This window comes from Camelus dromedarius, chromosome 6, assembly GCF_036321535.1.
Source record: "Camelus dromedarius isolate mCamDro1 chromosome 6, mCamDro1.pat, whole genome shotgun sequence".
Classification (NCBI taxonomy): Eukaryota; Metazoa; Chordata; class Mammalia; order Artiodactyla; family Camelidae; genus Camelus; species Camelus dromedarius.
The window spans coordinates 38,618,136-38,631,750 of record NC_087441.1 but is presented as its reverse complement, the minus strand read 5'-3'; the positions used below and the strand labels follow the sequence as shown (position 1 = coordinate 38,631,750).

At 39.9% G+C, this 13,615-nt stretch overlaps 1 protein-coding gene across 2 annotated transcripts in view; it reads left to right on the top strand.

Moving 5' to 3' along the window:
• DCBLD1 (discoidin, CUB and LCCL domain containing 1) overlaps window positions 1-13,615 on the top strand; it is a 53,313-nt gene that overhangs the window by 14,832 nt on the left and 24,866 nt on the right. For both annotated transcript variants that reach the window (XM_010979187.3, XM_031456216.2), the window contains exon 2: window positions 1,190-1,402. In XM_010979187.3, the coding sequence (XP_010977489.2) occupies window positions 1,190-1,402 (213 nt within the window). The remainder of the gene's footprint in view (window positions 1-1,189; window positions 1,403-13,615) is intronic.

Below are 13,615 nucleotides of genomic sequence, written 5' to 3'. Positions count from 1 at the left end.
AGGAACCTTCAGATCTGTGACTGGTATTAACTGAGATATGAATGTGGAATGATTGTCAGTCCCCAGCTGAACGATCTGCTCTTAAACAAAGTCCTCTCAGCATAAGCCTCAGATTCTACCAGGAGCATTTTGCATATATTATCTCATTTAATCAGGACATTAACCCCTGAAGTGAGTAATAGTATTTTCTCCACTGCAGATTGTTTCATGGCGTTGGCTTGCTAATAGACAAAACCACAAATGGTGACTCTGTGAATGCCAAGGGCCTACTGTGCAGGTATGGGTGGGTAGATGGATCGATGATTATATTACCAGAAAGAGGGGAATAAAAGTTACCTTGGTTCTTAGTCATCCAAAAAAAAAAAAAAAAAGAATTTCTAATGAGAGACAGAGAGCGTGATATAAACGGAAGATTTTATTAGTGAAGTAAAAGGTAGTAAAATATAGTCCACCCCCAAGGACTGGGGGTGGGCCAATCCAGGAGAGGAAAAATGGTGCCACTCCTTCCTTTTTTTCTGTTTTTATAACCTGGTTTAGGGGGTGTTTTTGTGATTGACTAATTGATTGACAGCTTATGTTCCTTGTATCAGGCGTGCCCATCTCTTTTACACAGGTTCTTACCCATGATGCACACAGAGAAGCCTGTGGGAGGGGGCTCAAACTGCGGTGTTAATTACATTATAATAAGCACTGGGTCAAGTTAAGCCGAGTCCTTCTCTCTACTGTGCAGCCACAGCATTAGATTCTAGCCGGCTTCTTTGCTGGCCTTCATTTAGAGAAAGTAAAAGTTTTTGGATCCCCTTATCCTGAGCACAGGGGTACTGCTATTTTCTGGGTTGCTCCCTCCCCCTTCCTCTCCCCTTGCCTGGTGCTCATGTCTATCTAATTGCCTAACAATTAGAAAAAGTAATTTGATTAGATGATGTATTTGCAAAGGGTTTTTCATGCTAATACATGAAACATTTTGACCAACAATGTTCAGAAGATAAAACTGAGAAACAGGAGATGAAATAACCTGGAATAATAGATACTATTTAATAATAAAGTCTTTTTGTTTGTTTGTTTTTTAGCTTTTCTCTCTTTCTCCATAGAAGGAATAAAAAACATAAGGTGAAGATTATACTGGACTTTCTCAATCCTTAGTAAATATTAATTTCACTTACTTTTTGTATCTTTTTTTCTTTAACAGGTGATGGCTGTGGGCACATAGTGACCTACGAGGACAGTGGCACAATGACATCTAAGAATTATCCAGGGACTTACCCCAATCACACTGTTTGTGAAAAGACTATCACAGTACCGAAGGGGAAGAGATTGATTCTCAGGTTGGGAGATTTGGATATTGAATCCCAGACCTGTGCTTCTGACTACCTTCTCTTCATTAGCTCTTCTGATCAGTATGGTAAGAAAAGAGATCTGGGTATCTGTGGGTGCGGGAAAGTTTGAGATGTGGGGAGGAGGACAAATGATGTGTTCACTAGTGTTATAGCCTGGGAAGATCCGAAGAGCCACTTGCTCTTTGGATACTCTCAGGGTAGCTCACATGGATACCTTGGCGTCCTAAGCTGCAACAAAGACATCTGAGATGTTAGTATTAGGTTTACATGGGTTTCAGGAGCTTGGTTTGAGTTTATATCTTGCCAGGGAGAGAACTGGGGATGTATGGCATTTGGCTAAACCACCTACAGCTCATTCATTCACGTGACAAATAGTTATTGAACAGTGATCATGTGTTCAGGTACTGTGTGAAGGACCAGGTGGGATATGGCTGTGAAAAAACAAAGTTCCTCCTTCCATGGAGCTTACGCTGGTGGAGAGGCAGGTGGAGAATAAACAAATGCATCTATAATATGAGAGGTAGTGAGAAAGGAAGATAAGGAATAAGAAAAAAGAGTCTTCCTAAGGTGATACCGAGTCTGATTTTGAGTGTGTTTGTGCTACTTCGAATGGGGTGGTCGGGAAGGCATCTCCCATAAAGGGACATTGAGCAGAGACCTGGATGGAGTGAGTGAAGGGACCCTACACACACGTTTGGGGTTAGTTTTCTGTCTAAGTGCAAAGGACAGTTTCCAAAGTAACCTTTTTGTGCTTTGGGGTGTGCAGTTAGCGTGATGGAGTCTGAAATTACCATTGTCAGTGACCCTGCAATCCTTAGCCCAAGGAAACAGCTTGGGTTTAGACAATTTGAAAATATAGACAGAATCTTATAAACAGGTTCTTTTGAGATTCAAGATTTTCTGAAATTCTCTGTGTGTACAACTCCAAAACTGATACAGGTTTTAAGCAAAACCCTGTCCACCTGCTGGTTCTATGAGCCATTTCTCTCAAACACACAGCTTTCAAGGCTGTCTTTACCTTTGCACCCAGAGATTCCTCACTCCTCCCAGTGTGGTAGCCCAGACCAGCCCTGAGACTGTCCAGAGGTCTAAACTCACCTAGACCCCACAGAGAAAAAACCTAAGCTTTTTTATCCTTGGGAGTATTATCTCTATTTTAATGATGGTTGAATTACTCTGACAGAGGAAAGATGATTGATTTCATATAATTAGTTGCAACTTTTTAAACTGGTTTGACTCAACTGGGAAACTTGAGAGTTTCAGGGATGCTTCCGGCCTCTGGGAACACTTACTGTTCAGTGAGCTCTGGTTAATCAAATATGTGTGAATTTATGGAGACCGTCTTTAGGGAATCCCTTACTAGCCAGGAAATTTCGTTCCCATTCAGAGGAGGGTGTTGAGTGTCAGAGCTCTAGTGTAAAAGGCGAGGGAAAGTGCGGCAGGGTCAGAAATGGCTTTTCCACCCTGGTCTCCCTGGGGAAGCATCTACCTTCCCGGAAGAGGGGTAGTTGATTCCACTTGCTGACAGAGCAGCAGAGTGGTCCTCGCTGCTGCTTTGGGTCTGTCTCAGCTCAGAGGCTGAGGTGAGAAGAACTGGAGAGGAGAGCAAATTGTCCTGAAATGGGATTGGAGGATGGACGTGGCTTTCCCACACCCAGGCGTTTGTTCCATCATCTGTGATGTACACTCACAAATGTACAAAAGGGAGGCAAAGCCTGGGATTAACTCCATTTTGGGAGCTGGGTTACAATTTGATTGTGGTCAGCCTCAGGGCATTCTCTTCCACATTTCTAGCTTCCTGAATTTTTAAGATTTAGACTCTTCATTAGAAAATGAGGAATGAATTGCATTTTACTTCAGTAAAGCCCAGTAAGTTCATTTTTCTTTTGAAGTTTTTTTTCTACATAGTTATGTTTGTCTTTTAAAACAAAATATGTGCTCATTATAGAAATAAATATATTCATTGTGTGATAGGCACATGCTTGGCCCTTACATAGATTTTCTGGAATCTTTACATCCACCCTGCAAGGTAAATATGACTAACTCCTTTTTACAAATAGGGAGACTGAGGTACACTGAGTTCTTTGGGTTTGTTTGTGTGTTTTTAAAGTAACATACTGATGATCACACAGCCAGTTAAGGACTGAAAGGAAAATTCATATCTGTGTCTTTGTGGCTCCAAGACATCTGTTTGCAGATGTCTTCTCCTCTCCCAGCCCCAGCACCCGAAGAAAACCACAGTGCATTATTGCCCATCCCAGGTGGATCAACCCAGTATTACACTGTAGAGCAGTTTTGCCTAAACCGGAGATGTAGTTAATATTTTGGATTGGAGATGTTCTTAAGATAAAATGTTTAATGATGCTCAGAATTTCTTTCTTTTGAGGCTACTTTAAAGCTTCCCTGATTGGTCATGTTAAGGCAAGTCCAACAGACAAGAAGAAGAGAAATCAGCAATAAATGGAATACACGGAAAGGAAATTAGAATATTTCAATCCTGTAAGCTTATTTTAAAAGAACTAAAGAGTTTAAGGCCACATATAGCAGGTGTACACAAGCATATGCCTGTATGCTGCATGTATATGTTTGTGTCTTTTGTGGTTTTAAAGAGCATTCTGGGAGGAGCCACTTCTTTATATGTGGACTTACAATATTTAATCTAGTGACTTGAATGGAGTAGATACTCCATGAATAAGTGATTTTAAAAGTGAATTGACAAGTTCAGTGGAAAGGAACCATTTAAGTAAAACGTATAATACTTGGAATATTAAACCCCTAAAACTGCTATTTGTTGAAAGGACTGTTAACGTGGAAAGCCGCTTATGACGAAGTGTTGAATAAAGTATGAATACACAGTAATGTTATAATAACAGGAAAAACCCTCTGAATAAAGTAAGATAGAACATAACTGGAGCAAACTGTTAAAGGGAGGATGTTAGAAGGTTCAGCTGTGGGTATTGTTATGACTTCTCTCTGCTGTCGATTTTTTTCCTTAGTAAATACACGTTTCTTAGGAAAAAACAAGCAGATTTTCTTTGCCCAGGAACACTGACTTTAGACCTATATTTTAATTTAGTTACAATATCCCCCCGGTCAGTGTGAACTTCCTGGAGTAGTGCAGGCATCTGCAGAGGAGGAGATGAAGCAGAAGAGCTTTGTTTTCTTGTGCGAGCTCTGAGCTCAGGGAGCAGGCATTCCTGTGGGGCTATTGCCCAGCTCCCTGGAGTGTGGGAGGCCCTCTGCAGCTAGTGTGGCCGCAGGACTGCAATGGAGAGCCCTGGTGTCAGGGCAGGGTCGCAGGGATCCACAGCGCTGTGGCCCGGGACAGTGAGGGGGTGGGGGTCCCCACTGAAGTGCCCCTTGGGGGAACATATGTTCTGGAAGCCCTCCTGAAATTTGAGTGTACAGGGGGCTCTAGCACACAGTGACACGTGTGGCTGAAAAGCTGAATAGTTTCAGTTTATCCAGCTCAGGTTGTTTTTTTATTTTTTTAATTAATTGCATTGTCAAGAGATTTTAAGACTCAACACTATCAGGCTTTTAAATGAGGAGTTAATGTTTTGAAAAAGAATAATGTTTCTGGCATTAGTGTTTGGAAGCTCTGCCAAGAGTGGACTACTTGGAATGTGAGCGCGTTAGCCACTGTGAATATGCTGAAGTTGTACAGTTTTGTGATGCAGTTCGTAATGGTTCACTGCCCCCTATGATTTTGTTTTAAATGTTTGGTTCATATACTTTGGATGCTTTCATAATCCACATTCATGGTAGCAGAGTGCCCTGTGAACAATTGTGATCCACACCAGCTTTCACAGTAATCAAGCAAAATATGCACTTGATCTCATTGATGCTGAAAGGCCGGATACAGATCAGATGGAGTTACTATCCTTCTGTCTGTCACGTATTACACTCAGGACTGATATTTCAGATTCAAATATCAATTAGAAGAGTGTTTTAATGGATGACACTGACACTGACTCTCCCTTTCAAAATATCCTGGAAATAGGCAGGATACAGCAAAGTTGATTAAGTGTATCACTCTTACTTTAGAAAATTTGTTGTTTAAGAACAAAACACACTTTAAAAGATATTTTTAAACACAAACTTTTAAACTTATTAAAATAAGACATATATATTGACTTTCTTTTGAAAAATATTTTTGTTATTTGCTTATTGGGGGGATAAGGTTTATTTATTTAATTATTTTTCAGCGGAGGTATGGGGACTGAACCCAGGACCTTGTGCATGCTAGCAAGCACTCTACCACGGACCTACTCTACCCCCCACCCCATACTGACTTTCAAGATCTTGTGTATCTATTTCTTATGGAAAGATCTTTCTGATTTCCCCCTCTCTCCTTTCACCAGTCTCCATTCCTTCCAGGCCATCCAAGGTTATCTTGCTAAATACTGCTGTAATAATTTCTTTCTTTCCTTATTTCAGAAATTGTCAGTTGTGCCCCCACTGCCTACAGACACTTGTTAGCATGGCCCTCTTCCCCACCCACATTTCCAGCCTCATCACTGCGTCTCCTCCTCTCTGTGCCTTCTCCTAAACACATTTGATGATGTTATTCCTTCCATGTGTCCCTCCCTCTCTTTCCTCCCTCGCTTTTCTCCCCCTACACACACACACACACACACACACACACACACACACACACACACAGAGAGAGAGAGAAAAGGCAAACCAAATCCAATGCTCTTACCCTAGAACCTCCTCCGATGTCCATCAGGTTCAGTCACTTCTCCTTTTGGGCTCATGTTGTTTTTCTAAGCCTTTAGTAGAGCACCTATCTCAGGCTGAGATCATTATTTTAGCTTCCCTACCAGATGGGAGGTTCCTGAGCAAGGAACTGCATTTATTCATCTTTTGAGTAGCCCCTACTGCTTAGCATAGTCTTATACATAGGTTCTCCATCAGTGTTTAATGAATCTGGCTGCATGTAGCTTGACTTTGGCAAGCATTATATATTTAAAAATCTATTACACATTTAAAAAGATAGAGTGTCTTTAGTCACACTGTAGGAAGAGTCACAGTAAGATTGCTCAATCTGTAAATATCACTTCTGCATTAAAAGACTTATTTACATAAAATTTTCAGACTCTACTTATTATATGGAAAAGACCATGGAACAGTGTAGAAGGTGCATGCGGTGGAACATTCGGCTCTGTCTGTACACTGGGCTGGCATCCTAGATTACTTACTCCCTTCCGCCTCACAATAGCCCTGTAAGAGCATGCTTGTTATTCCCACGTAAGGGAACTGAAGCTCAAAGAGATCATGTAACTTGCTCACAATCACTTAAGTAGATCTGGGATTCAAGTCTTGGCATTTGACTCCGGAGATCCCACTCCTTGCACTGTGTTTCCCGTTCAGTGTGACAAAAGCCATCTGACCCCGTGCCTTGTGCAGAAGATGTGAGCTGTAGTCCTTGTCTGTCATTTGCTGAAGACATGGAAACCCCTGCAGGCCTTCCCCCAGGGGTATCCTGAGAATAAAATGGAGTGCTTAGAAATCACTCACACACAGAGAGCTAGGATAAATATAAGGTTTTAAAAAAATGCTTCTTAGTCAAAAAAAAAATAAGGGAGAGAGACATCATCTCATGGTCAGTGAACCTAATGGTTGTCAGTTCAATTGGCTGTGTTGTGCTAAGTGATTTGCACTATAGAGAAACCAGGAAGTTCCAGAATTGTTCTCTTACATTTCCTGTACGTCCACCTCCATTCCCAGTATTTTTTTAGCCATTGTCAGTGACTTAGAAGTACAACGATGTGAAGTCAACTGTTAATATTTGTATTATACGGGGACAAGAGAAATGGGGAAAGCAGGAAACAATACTAAGTGTTTTGACTTACAATTGCAACAAGGTATCTGTGATAATACTTTAGAATGATACCTGTCTGGGATATTGCAGTCAGAGCTAAGCATTATGCCTTAGCTGACAATTTTTTAAAAAATTCCAAATAGCGTAAAACACAAGATTGGCGGCCTCTGTTTTAAAAATGGTTTACGTCTCACAGCCATATTATGGACAATGCAAAATTCTGTGACTTTTAAAGATGAAACAAAAGGTTTTGAAGAAATTTCCAGCTTAAGAAAAGCTGTTTTGGGACTCAGACGCCCAGAAGGGCATTCTTCTCTGGCTGGGGCTACTCTGGTGGAAATTCTTCAGAAGGACTGCTTTTGGTTTGTTTTATTTTACCTTTTATGCCAAGATAGAATTCAGAAAGAATTATAAACATATGAAAAAAAAAAAAGGTTATATCAGCCAGATGTTCCATGCGAGGTGTCTCATTAACAAAACCATAAGCGTCAAGGAGAAAAAAAGTATTGGCCGCCTCCTCCTCCTTTTCCCCAAACACCTCCCTGGAGACACACCGTAATTCATTTCAGTGAATTCCCATCTTTTGTTGGGAGAGAAGCAATGGCCTAGGTGGGTTCCAGTATGAAGGCACTTCCTGACCTGAGTCTCATAGCCCCAAGGAAAGCCTCACCTTTGTCTAGGAATCTGCCTACTTCATTTATCTTCTGTCACCGATTTTTGTCTGGAAACCAGAGACCAAAACTCTCCAGGGATACCACTTACATTCTTACGTGACTATGGTTTTAATGACACAGTCCAGGAATATCCCTTTTTGATGCTAATTTCTCTCCTTTTCAAAGAAAATGGCCCTGAAAATTCTGTAATTTTGTACAGTGACCTGATTGCAATTAGCAAGCAAGGGCAACCCTGCCATTTGACTGCACTGAAAAAACAAATGGAAAGCAGACACAAATCCGATGGCGTTGGCACCTTCAGCACTTCTGGAGACTGTTTTATCAGCACGCCTCTGCATGCAGACCTGGGCCGCGCCAGGTACCTCTGTCCTGGCAGCTGGCCGATCATGCGCCCTGAGGCTGACTGTGTGGTCGCACCCAGGGAGCATCACTTGGTCTCCTCAGCACGCTCTTATCTGTCATGAGAAATCACACGTGTGCTTAAGAAGTTGCTCATAAGGTTAATGAAAGTTGTTAGGAGTTTTTTGTTGTTATTGTTGTTCATTCTGATTTATGACCAGTCTCTCAAGAGCCAGGTTTTTATTTCGTCTGTTTTTCACCACCGAGAGCGTGGTTATGGAGAGGGAGGGGTCTCTTTGGTATCTTTTAACAGCATGAGTACCATTTTTTAAACACATCTTTTTCACTGATGAAACATTAACTGAAACACATCTTTTTCACTGATGAAACATTAACTTAGTGTTATCAGTTTCAGACCAAAAGCATAGGCCCACCTGAAATGACTTGGAACCGTTATTAAGCAAACTGTTGCCTTGTAGTGTCCAGAGACGTGGGCAGGCAGGGTGTGGAGAATGCAGAGGAGGAAAAGTTGCTGCACGGATTGTCAGATTGCCAGGGAATCCAAAGGACTGGCTCCAGGCAGGCAGTTCATTCTTCCCTGTAGGACAGTTTGCTTTTATTCCCATGTGGGAAAATAAAGGGTTTCCCCTCTCAGCTGCTCACGGGACAGGGGATATGTTGAGAAGAACTGGCCTACTGTGCTCAAAGCAGGCAGCTCCTGCAGTTCTGGGCCCTTTATTCCTTTTGTCCAAGGAATCAGTCCATTGTCTGCTAGCTCTTGGTCTCATGTCTGGTGCCAAATGCCGCGGTGCTGTTCCATTTGGTGTCCTTGATAGCTTTTCCCACAGTCCCACGCTCCTCGTTACCCTTCACGAGAGGTAGAAGGATTTATTTGTCCTGATTTTTCTGCCGACTTGATGAACTGCCTTTGTGCTGTCTCCCAGTTGGGTGGGAATTTGGGACTCCGAAGATGGAACTTGCATCCCTGACAAGGATAGAGGCGAGGGAAGGTTGGAGTGAGACTGCAAGTTCAAGTTCTGTGAGACACGCACACTGCCAGGTGCGAAGCAAACATCCATGCGGATGGTACTCTTAGGTCTGCTGAATGTCTTCAGACCCCTCACGAAGGGCTGGGGTTCAGCCTGGCTGTGAGTTGAGGCATCACTCACACGCAGAGTGCTTGGATAAATTTAAGGTTTTTAAAAAATGCTTCTTAGTGAAACAGTGGTCAAAGCTAGAAGTCACCTCTGAGCTCTTGTGTGGGTTTCCAATGACACTGGCATTGTGAACGTTCAAATACAGGTGTAGATCCTTTTTAAAAATTGGGACAGAGAGTACTAACAGTGAAATACATCGTTTGGGCAGGCGTGAGTGGAGAAAGGCTTTCACAAGGAAAGATTTCATCCTCAAGGGAGTCTGGCTGAAAACTGAGAACATTGCTTAAGACAGGCTTGTATGAGCCTTTTGTGGTTTCCCATTATTTTTCCATCTCACTGCCGGTCACATTTTTCTCTGTTCCATCTCTTCCCTTTTAACGCTAGGAATGCAGTTACTAATTTCCAGTCTGTGAAAAGGAATCTTTATCTGTCAGACCTTCAGACAGGCAACCATTTGGATGTTTTGCCAAAGGCCATGCAGCAGCCAGTCCTTGGCTTCTGTTCCCCACCCTGGACTGAAACTGCCTCCTGCTGTTGGGATGGCTGTGCCGTGATGAACCTATCAAATAACTTTTAATGACGGCGATTATACAGAGAGGGTATCCTATCCCTGCTGGGTTTCATTACGTTTTTGCAGCACATCAATGAGAATTTGAGAGGGATTGGTGCCTGTGGGGTAAGGGTGATTAAAGGAGTGTGCGTGTTTAAATTTTCTTCCTTTGACCTTCTTCCAGAAATATTTACCTACCATGCCTATCGTGACTTTGGGAGGATTAAACCAAATTAGAATTTTACTATATTTACACATTTTTGAGCTGGGAAATTATATGTATTGCACAGCAACTTAGTTCTTAGCATATGCTCTTACCTATTTGTGTAAAGTATTTATAATTTTGCAACCTTTCACCTGTTCCATGAAAATCTTAAAAAAAAGAAAATCCAATTGTGCAGCCATGAGAAAGAAGTCTTGTCAGTTGCAACAACATGGATGGATCTTGAGCACCTTACTCTCAGTGAGGTAACTCAGACAGAAAAAGACAAGTGCTATAAGATCTCACTTATATGTGGAATATAACAAAGGCAGGCTTGTTTAAAAAAAAAAAGAGAGAGTAAAAAGGTGATTACCAGGGGGTGAGTGGTAAGGGGAAAGGACAGATGTTGTTTAAGGGTATAAACTTGCAACGAGTGGTAAATAAGCCCTAGAGATTTAATGCAGACTATAGTGAATACAGACAACAATACTGTATTATAATCATACAACTTGCTTAAGAGACTAAAACTTAATTATTCCAGCCACTCCAAAGAAATGACAGTTATATAATGTGACAGAGGTGCTAATTAACACTACCATGACAGTCATATTACAGTATGTAAATGTACCAAATTAACATGTTGTTTACCTTAAATTACACAGTGTTATATGCCAAATATATCTCCAAACAAGTTCTCACTGGTAATCAATTTAGCCTTGCCTTCTTCACTGTTTTCGTTAGAACTCACTAGAATGCTATAGAAATTTAACGTAAGATTGGGATGGTATCGTCATCACTATTTGGAGAAGAGTACATATGCTTTTATTTCTTCTTGGAAAAGGTCATTATGGTTAGAAAAATATTCTGATGTATTAATCACAACAAGTTACTAGTTATTTCATCGTTGTTCTTAGGTTTGCAAAGCAAAGCAAGGATCTTCACTTAACCTGTGCCAAGAACCAAGGAATTTCAAACATATATAAAACAAACTGGGAATAAGTTGCAAAAGTCAAGAACAGTAATCTGACTCACTTTAATTTTGCAAAGATGCTTACCATTCTCCTTCGCTGTACAAAAATGGATTTAGTATAAATTGCCTATCTTCCATGCTTGTGAGCACACTTAAAATTCATAAAAATCCATATATCCAATTACACAAATGATTTTCTTTCCTCTCTTGTTTTTCTATATTTCTCTTCCTCACTCTTCATGATATTTTTAAATGACAGGATTAAATATTGTATATATCTTTACAATCAGGTTTGGTTTTTTAAAACTGTTGCAAATAGGGGGGAAATATAGCTCAGTGATAGAGCAATGCTTAGCATACATCAGGTCCTGGGTTTATTCCCAAGTACCTCCACTAACAAAACAAAAAAACAAACAAATAAAACCTGTTGCAAATAAAGCAAATTATTCTACAAAGAATGTATTATACTCTTAATTACATAATTTATACTGTGGTATTTCAAAAGCATTAGAAGTTATTCTGCTTTTTTATAAACTTCATTTTTTAAAAATTGAAGTACAGTTAGATACAATGTGTCAATTTCTGGTGTATAGCATAATGTTTCAGTCATACGTATACATTCATATATCCATTTTCATATTCTTTTTCATTATAGGTTACTACAAGATATTGAATATAGTTCTGTATGCTATACAGAAGAAATTTGTTTTTTATCTATTTTATATAGTAGTTAATATCTGCAAATCTCAAACTCCCAATTTATCCCTCCCCACCCCCTTCCCCCTTGGTAACCATAAGTTTGTTTACTATGTCTTTGAGTCTGTTTGTTTTGTAGATAAGTTCATGTATCTCCTTTTTTCTTTTCTTTTTTTCTTTTTTTGGATTCCACATATGAGTGATATCATGTGGTATTTTTCTTTCTCTTTCTGGCTTACTTAGAATGACAATCTCCAGATCCATCAATGTTGCTGCAAATGGCCTTATTTTATTCTTTTTTATTCCATTGTATAAATATACCACAGCTTCTTTATCCAGTCCTCTGTTGATGGACATCTAGATTGCTTCCATGTCTTGGCCATTGTAAATAGTGCTGCTATGAATATTGGGGTACATACATCTTTTCGAATTAGAGTTTTCTCCAGATACATGCTCAGAAGTGGGATTGCTGGATCATAAGGTAACTCTATTTTTAGTTTTTAAAGGACTCTCCAGATTGTTTTCCAGAGTGGCTGCACCAAATTATATTCCAACAGTGTGGGAGGATTCCCTTTCCCCACACCCTCTCCAGTATTTATTATTTGTAGACTTTTTAATGATGCCCATTCTGTCCAGTTTGAGGTGATACCTCATTGTAGTTTTGATTTGCATTTCTCTAATAGTGATTGAGCATCTTCTAATGTGCCTATTGTCCATCTGTATGTCTTCATTGGAAAAATGTCTGTTTAGGTCTTCTGCACATTTTTTTATTGGGTTGTTTGTTTTTTTGTTATTGAGTTGTATGACCTGTTTGAGTATTTTGGAAATTTAGCGTTTGTCAGTCACATCGTTTGCAAATATTTTCTCCCCTTTCTCAGGTTGTATTTTCATTTTGTTTATGATTTCCTCTGCTGTGCAAAAATATAAGTTTGATTAGGTCCCATTTGTTTATGTTTACTTTTATTTCTATTTCCTTGGGAGACTGACCTAAGAAAACATTGGTACAATTTATGTCAGAGAATGTTTTGCCTATATTCCCTTCTAGGAGTTTTATGGTGTTATGTCTTATATTTAAGTCTTTAAGCCATTTTGAGTTTATTTTTATGTATGGTGTAGGGAGTGTTCTAACTTCATTTACTTACATGTGGCTGTCCAGCTTTCCCAACACCACTTGCTGAAGAGACTGTCTTTTCTCCATTGTGCGTTCTGGCCTCCTTTGTTGAAGATTAATTGCCCACAGGTGTGTGGATTTATTTCTGGGGTCTCTATCCTTTCCCAGTGATCCATATGTCTGTTTTTATGCCAATACCTATGCTGTTTTGATTACTGGAGCTTTGTAGTATCTGAAGCCTGGGAGGGTTATGCCTCCAGCTCAGTTATTTTTTCTCAGGATTGTTTTCACAATTCTGGGTCTTTTATGATCCCATATACATTTTAGGATTATTTGTTCTAGTTCTGTGAAAAATGTCATGGATAATTTGATAGGGATTACATTAAATCTGTAGATTGCTTTGGGTAGTATGCCATTTTAACAATATTAATTCTTCCAATCCTAGAGCATGGGATGTCTTCCCATTTCTTTGAATCATCTTCAGTTTCCTTTATCAGTGTTTTATAGTTCTCATCATGTTAAGTCTTTAACCTCGTTGGTCAGGTTTATTCCAAAGTATTTTATTTTTCTTGATGCAATTTTAAAACGGATTTTTAAAAAGTTTCCCTTTCTGATATTTCATTGTTAGTACAAAGAAATGCAACAGATTTCTGTAAATCTTGTATCCTGCTACCTTGATAAATTCGTTTATCAATTCTAGTAGTTTTTGTGTGGAGTCTTTAGGGTTTTCTATGTATAGTATCATATTATCT